Source organism: Coffea arabica, chromosome 11c (genome assembly GCF_036785885.1).
Source record: "Coffea arabica cultivar ET-39 chromosome 11c, Coffea Arabica ET-39 HiFi, whole genome shotgun sequence".
Classification (NCBI taxonomy): Eukaryota; Viridiplantae; Streptophyta; class Magnoliopsida; order Gentianales; family Rubiaceae; genus Coffea; species Coffea arabica.
In genome coordinates, this window is record NC_092330.1 from 28,017,060 (window position 1) to 28,023,179 (window position 6,120).

The 6,120-nt window shown below is 40.7% G+C and overlaps 1 protein-coding gene across 1 annotated transcript; it reads left to right on the forward strand.

Moving 5' to 3' along the window:
- Nucleotides 1–215: 215 nt before the first annotated feature.
- LOC140016521 (uncharacterized) lies at nt 216–3,622 on the forward strand. The gene is made up of 6 exons (XM_072070056.1): nt 216–1,115; nt 1,278–1,367; nt 1,803–2,222; nt 2,790–2,978; nt 3,169–3,225; nt 3,548–3,622. Exons 1-6 carry the CDS (start codon nt 216–218, stop codon nt 3,620–3,622), a joined length of 1,731 nt encoding a protein of 576 aa, XP_071926157.1.
- The last annotated feature ends 2,498 nt before the right edge of the window (nt 3,623–6,120 follow it).

A 6,120-nucleotide genomic window follows, 5' to 3' on the forward strand; every position in this document is an offset into this window, starting at 1 on the left:
TACCATCCTAAGCCCTATAGACTATCTTGGTTAAATGATGGGGGGAAGTCAAGGTGACCAAACAAGCTTTAATCGCTTTTTCTATTGGTCGATACGAGGACCAGGTTTTATGTGATGTAATTCCTATGCAAGCTAGTCATATCTTGTTAGGGCGTCCGTGGGAGTATGATCGGTAGGCTGATCATATTGGACTCACTAATAAGTATAAGTTCATTATGGACAACCTCAAAATCACTCTTTCACCCTTGACACCTACACAAGTGTATGAAGAACAATTGCATCTAAGAAAAGAGCGAGAGAAAAGGCAACTGAGAGAGGCAAAGAAAAAGCCGAATGTGCCTGGGGATGAAGAAAAAAAGAAAGTAGATGCCGAGTTGAGTGAAAGAGAAAATTCGAGTGGGAAAAGACTCAGTGAGGCCGAGAGCTTGAAAGTGAGGAAAAGGAGCTTTTATGCAAGTGTGCGTGAGATAGATAGGGTCTTGAATGCACAAAGTCTTCTCATAGTACTTATGTACCGGGAAGCCGATTATTCTTCTTTTTACACACTTGGCATAACCGATTCTCTTCCTAGTGCAATCTACTCTCTTTTGCAGGAATTCAAGGATGTGTTTCCGGAGGAACTACCGAAAGGATTACCTCCAATTCGAGGTATTGAACATCAAATCGACTTTGTTCCTGGAGCAATTCTACCAAATCGACCAGCCTATAGAGCAAATCCGGAGGAAACAAAGGAAATTCAAAGGCAAGTCGATTCCCTCCTTGAAAAGGATCAGATTCGTGAATCTTTTAGTCCTTGTGCCGTTCCAGTCATTTTAGTGCCTAAGAAAGAAGGGACTTGGAGAATGTGTACAGATTGTCGTGCAATTAATAAAATTACTGTTAAGTATCGTCATCCTATTCCTAGGTTAGATGATATGTTAGAAGAATTGCATGGGGCAATCATTTTCACTAAAATTGACTTAAGATCTGGTTATCATCAAATAAGGATAAAGGAAGGAGATGAATGGAAAACTGCTTTCAAAACAAAGTTTGGTCTTTATGAGTGGCTCGTGATGCCTTTTGGCTTAACAAACGCTCCAAGTACTTTCATGAGGTTAATGAACCATGTTTTAAGGCATTTTCTTGGGAAGTTTGTTGTTGTTTATTTTGATGATATATTGATCTTTAGCAAGTCTTTAGATGAACATGTTGAGCATTTGCGACTTGTTTTAAGTGCCTTGCGTGAAAATAGGTTATTTGCTAACATGGAAAAATGTGTTTTTTGCACTCACGAAGTTAATTTTCTTGGATATATTGTTGGTGCAAATGGCATAAGTGTTGATCCCGCGAAGGTAAAAGCCATCTTGGAGTGGCCGACTCCAACCAATGTGTCTCAGGTAAGGTCATTTCATGGTCTTGCAAGTTTTTATAGGAGATTTGTTAAAGACTTTAGTACTATTGCCGCACCTTTGAATGAGATAGTTAAAAAGAATGTGGGATTTCAATGGGGAAAAGAGCAAGAAGAGTCATTTAATAAGCTTAAGGTTTTGTTAACTTCAACACCTATTCTTGCATTGCCTAATTTTGATTTGACGTTTGAAGTTGAATGTGTTGCTAGTGGAATCGGCATAGGGGCTGTCTTACATCAAAATAATAGACCCTTGGCATATTTTAGTGGAAAGTTGAGTGGGGGAGCTCTTAATTACCCTACTTATGATAAAGAATTGTATGCTGTTGTGCGTGCTCTTGAAGTGTGGCAGCATTATCTTATGCCTAAGGAATTTGTGATACATACTGATCATGAATCAATTAAATTCCTTAAGGGTCAGGGTAAGTTGCATAAAAGACATGCGAAGTGGATTGCATTTATTGATTCCTTTCCGTACATCATTAAGTATAAGAAGGGGAAAGATAATGTCGTTGCGGATGCATTGTCTAGGAGATATATTTTGATTACTAACATGAGCACTAAGTTACTTGGTTTTGAGCACATTAAAGACCTGTATGCACATGATGCCGATTTTTCTAATGTGTTTCAAGCTTGTGAACATGCTGCATTTCAAACGTTCTATAGGCATGAAGGCTTCTTATTCAAAGAAAATCGCCTATGCATTCCCAACTGTTCACTTAGGGAATTACTTGTTAGAGAAGCCCATGGCGGAGGGTTGATGGGACATTTCGGCATTGATAAAACTCTTGACATTTTGCATGAACACTTCTATTGGCCTAAAATGTGGCGTGACGTTGCTAACATTTGTGATAAGTGTTTAAAGTGTAAGCAGACCAAGTGAAGGAGTAACCCTCATGGATTATACATTCCTCTACCCGTACCTCATGCTCCTTGGATAGACTTATCCATGGATTTTGTGCTTGGTTTACCAAGATCTTCTAGAGGTATGGATAATATCTTTGTTGTAGTGGATAGATTTTCTAAAATGGCTCACTTTATCCCTTGTAGGAAAACAAATGATGCGCGCCATGTTGCTGATTTATTCTTCAAGGACGTGGTTCGATTGCATGGGATACCGCGTACTATTGTAAGTGATAGGGATGTGAAATTCTTAACCTATTTCTGGAAATCGCTTTGGGGAAAGTTGGGAACTAAGTTGCTATTTTCTACTTCTAGTCATCCTCAAACGGATGGTCAAACTGAGGTAACCAATCGAACCCTTGGGGCTTTACTTCGAGCCATTGTTCAAAAGAATTTGAAGAAGTGGGAAGAATGTTTGCCTATTGCTGAGTTCGCATATAACCGAACCACTCATTCTACTACTAATCATTCTCCTTTTGAAATTGTTTATGGACTTCAGCCGCTAACTCCTCTAGATTTGTCACCTATTCCTGTTGATAAGTGTTTAAGCGCAGATGGTGTCAAAAAGGCAGAGGTTGTTCGGACCTTGCATGAGAGAATTCGAGCTCAAATTGAGAAGAAGAATGCGCAATATGCACAACATGCGAATAAGGGAAGAAAGCATGTTGTATTCGAACCTGGTGATTGGGTTTGGGTGCACATGAGGAAGGAAAGGTTTCCAACATCTCGACGGACCAAATTACATCCAAGAGGCGACGGACCTTTTCGAGTCCTAGAGAGGATCAACGACAATGCATACAAATTGGAACTTCCAAGTGAATATGGCATAAGCGCATCTTTTAATGTGTCTGACCTATCCCCTTTTGACTTTGATACAGACTTTGAAGATTCGAGAACGAATCCTTTCGAGGAGGGAGGGAATGATGCGGATACAGGTGCGCAACAACTCCAAACTTGGGTCAAGGACCCTTTGGTCAACATTGATGGTCCGATGACAAGATCAAGATCCAAGAAGGTGAAGGAAGCTTTAAGAGTCTTGATCATTCACCATACAAGCAAGGAGCATGATAAATTTGAAGAATTGATGGACCATGAAGTTACCTTGCTCACTTGTACATTTGAAGTGCAAGAATGATCTCCTACTTGGTAGATTAGTTAGTAGTTGTTTTAAAGCTGCCTAATTTAGTAGTTGTTAATCGTACAAAGGACATGTTGTCCTTGAGTTTTAATCCGTTAGTAAGTTTTATTAATTATTAGGCCTTATCGGGAAGCCTTAAAGAGCTGGCTCTTTACGTGGGCCGCATTCTGACCGAATTTCTGGCTGGAATGTAGGAGCTGCTCCTACATTATAGGTAGATTACCAATCCTTACTCCAAACGGATTTACCCTAGTTCTGGCCTATAAAAGGCACCTCTTGTATGAGTAAACGATAGAATATTACAACCTGAAATCATGAGAAATTTTCCTTCAAGTTCTTAATCGAACATACTCTTGAATTCTTGAGTTCATTACTTAGGATTCAAATCTGACTTTATCGATTAGTTTGTTCCCTAATCGTGGTGAGCAACCCTAGGGGAAGACCCTCCTAGAACCTCCCAACCTTGTAATTATCAGAGTTGGATCTTTTCTCCCAATGGAAATTGAACTCGATTGTTCTCATGAACTCAAGACCTCTGACACTCAAAGGCAATCAGCAACCTTAAGCAAATAATGATGGATGAAGAGGCACCACGATTAGGGAACAAACTAATCGATAAACTCATATTTGAATCCTAAGTAATGAACTCAAGAATTCAAGAGTAAGTTCGATTAAGAACTTGAAGGAAAATTCCTCATGATTTCAGGTTGTAATATTCTCCCTTTCACTCATACAATAGGTGCCTTTTATAGGCTAAAACTAGGGCAAATCCGGCCCACATAAACCTGGAATAGGAATTCGGTCTGCATAAAGAGCCAGCTCTTTAAGGCTTCTCGATAAGGCCCAATAAGTAATAAAATACTTAATGACTAACAACTACTAAATTAGGCAGTCTTAAAACAACTACTAGCTAAACTAACAAGTATGAAATCATTCTTTCACTTCAAACGTACAAGTGAACAAGTTAACTTCATGGTCCATCAAATCTTCAACCTCAGCTTGCTCCTTGCTTGTATGGTGAATGATCAAGGCTCATAAAGCTTCCTTCACCCTTTTATGGACCAAAGGGTCCTTGACCCAAGGTTGAAGTTATTGCATACCCGTATCCGCATCATTCCTTCTTCATTCATGTACATGATGCTTCGGTTAGGGCATTGAGCCATGAGATGGCCAATTCCCTTGCATTTGAAACATGCCTTTGGCTGGTTGGTAGACGTATTTGCCCTTGGAAGAGTCGGTCGCGGGGTTGGTTTAGAAGGAGTTGCACTCGGATGGAACGGTTGCTCCATTCGCCTGTTTTCCCTTTCTTTATTGCCTTGCCTCGACCAAGCATTGGATGTTGGCAATTGATCTCTTCTCCAAGGTGTGGAAGAGGATGTAGTGGTTCGGCCACTAGGTGTCTTTATAGGTAAGGCTTGCTTTTCCACCTTCTCTGCATAAGACACCATTTGTTGTAGCTCAAAGTGGTCGTGAAGCTCAACCTTCTTCCTAATTTCAGGATTTAATCCATTAAGGAATCTTGCCATGGTTGCTTCCGGATCCTCTTGTACATTGGCCCTTATCATTGCTACCTCCATTTGTTTGTGGTACTCATCAACCGAATTGGACCCTTGGGTGAGTCGTTGGAGCCGATTGTACAAGTCCGTGGTGTAATGGAAGGGTACAAATCGTTTCCTCATCACTTGCTTCATTTCAGCCCAAGTGTCAATTGGTTGTTCCCTATTTCTCCTCCTTGTGGCACATATTTGCTCCCACCAAATGGATGCATAATCTTCAAATTCAATAGCTGCAAGTTTCACCTTTTTCTCTTCAGAGTAGTTGTGGACTTCAAACACTTGCTCAACTCGTCTAACCCAATCCAAGTACGCTTCAGGATCATTTTTCCCATGAAAGGTAGGCATCTTAGTCTTGATGGAACCAAGATTATCATCGGTTCTCCTAGGTCGGTCTCGGCCTTCCCTCGCTTCTCTGTGGCTTTTCCTTGATCGGAATGAGGTGTTAGAATGATATCCCTCATCATCCGTTTCATGGCCAGCACTCTGAGCACTCGAAACCCGATTGTGTGTATCTCCGGTACCTCGCATCTCAAGGGCAACCAACCTGTCGGATAATTGCGTCATCACAATTTCTTGTCTCTCCGTTTTTTTTTGAAGAGCTTGGAGCACCAATTTGAGTGACACGTCGGTCTCAGACGGCTCGGTCATGTTCCCTTCTTGAGACATATTGTCCAACCTGCAAAACAAGTGTATCCTAGTCTACCTTGCAAGCACTCGTGTATCACTCAAGGAAACACACTCACTCTCAATTTTCCTTCTCGAAGTTCTTAAAACAACTCAACTCTCAAAAATTCCAGAATTAATTACCCTATAAGTAATAAGACACAAAGAAAAATTTTTTTGCGAATCCTAGAAAACAAAAACTCTACCTGAAGCTGGAACTTCTCATTTTTTTTTTGAGCTGTGTGTTGTGCTGAGTTTCTGGTCAGTATTTTGGAGTATAAATGGTGCTTTTGGGGTGCTCAAATATTGTACGAATCAGTTCTCAAAGTTCAGTCAAATCGGATCGCAAAACTAGCTCAACCGATTTTAGAAACTCAAGAACTCCCAAGGCGGTTTGGGCTAAGGTGTTTGGTTTGGTTTTGAAAACGGAATTGGGTGTGTTTGGGGCTGGTTAGGTCGTTTGGGGTCTTTGG

Excerpts from the sequence above, each read along its gene's own strand:
- LOC140016521 (XM_072070056.1), top strand. The coding sequence starts at position 216 with ATGGACAACCTCAAAATCACTCTTTCACCCTTGACACCTACACAAGTG. Across the intron at positions 1,116-1,277 it reads TAATGAACCATGTTTTAAGG|AATTTTCTTGGATATATTGT; the intron begins CATTTTCTTGGG and ends ACTCACGAAGTT. Across the intron at positions 2,223-2,789 it reads GGCCTAAAATGTGGCGTGAC|CCGCTAACTCCTCTAGATTT; the intron begins GTTGCTAACATT and ends TATGGACTTCAG.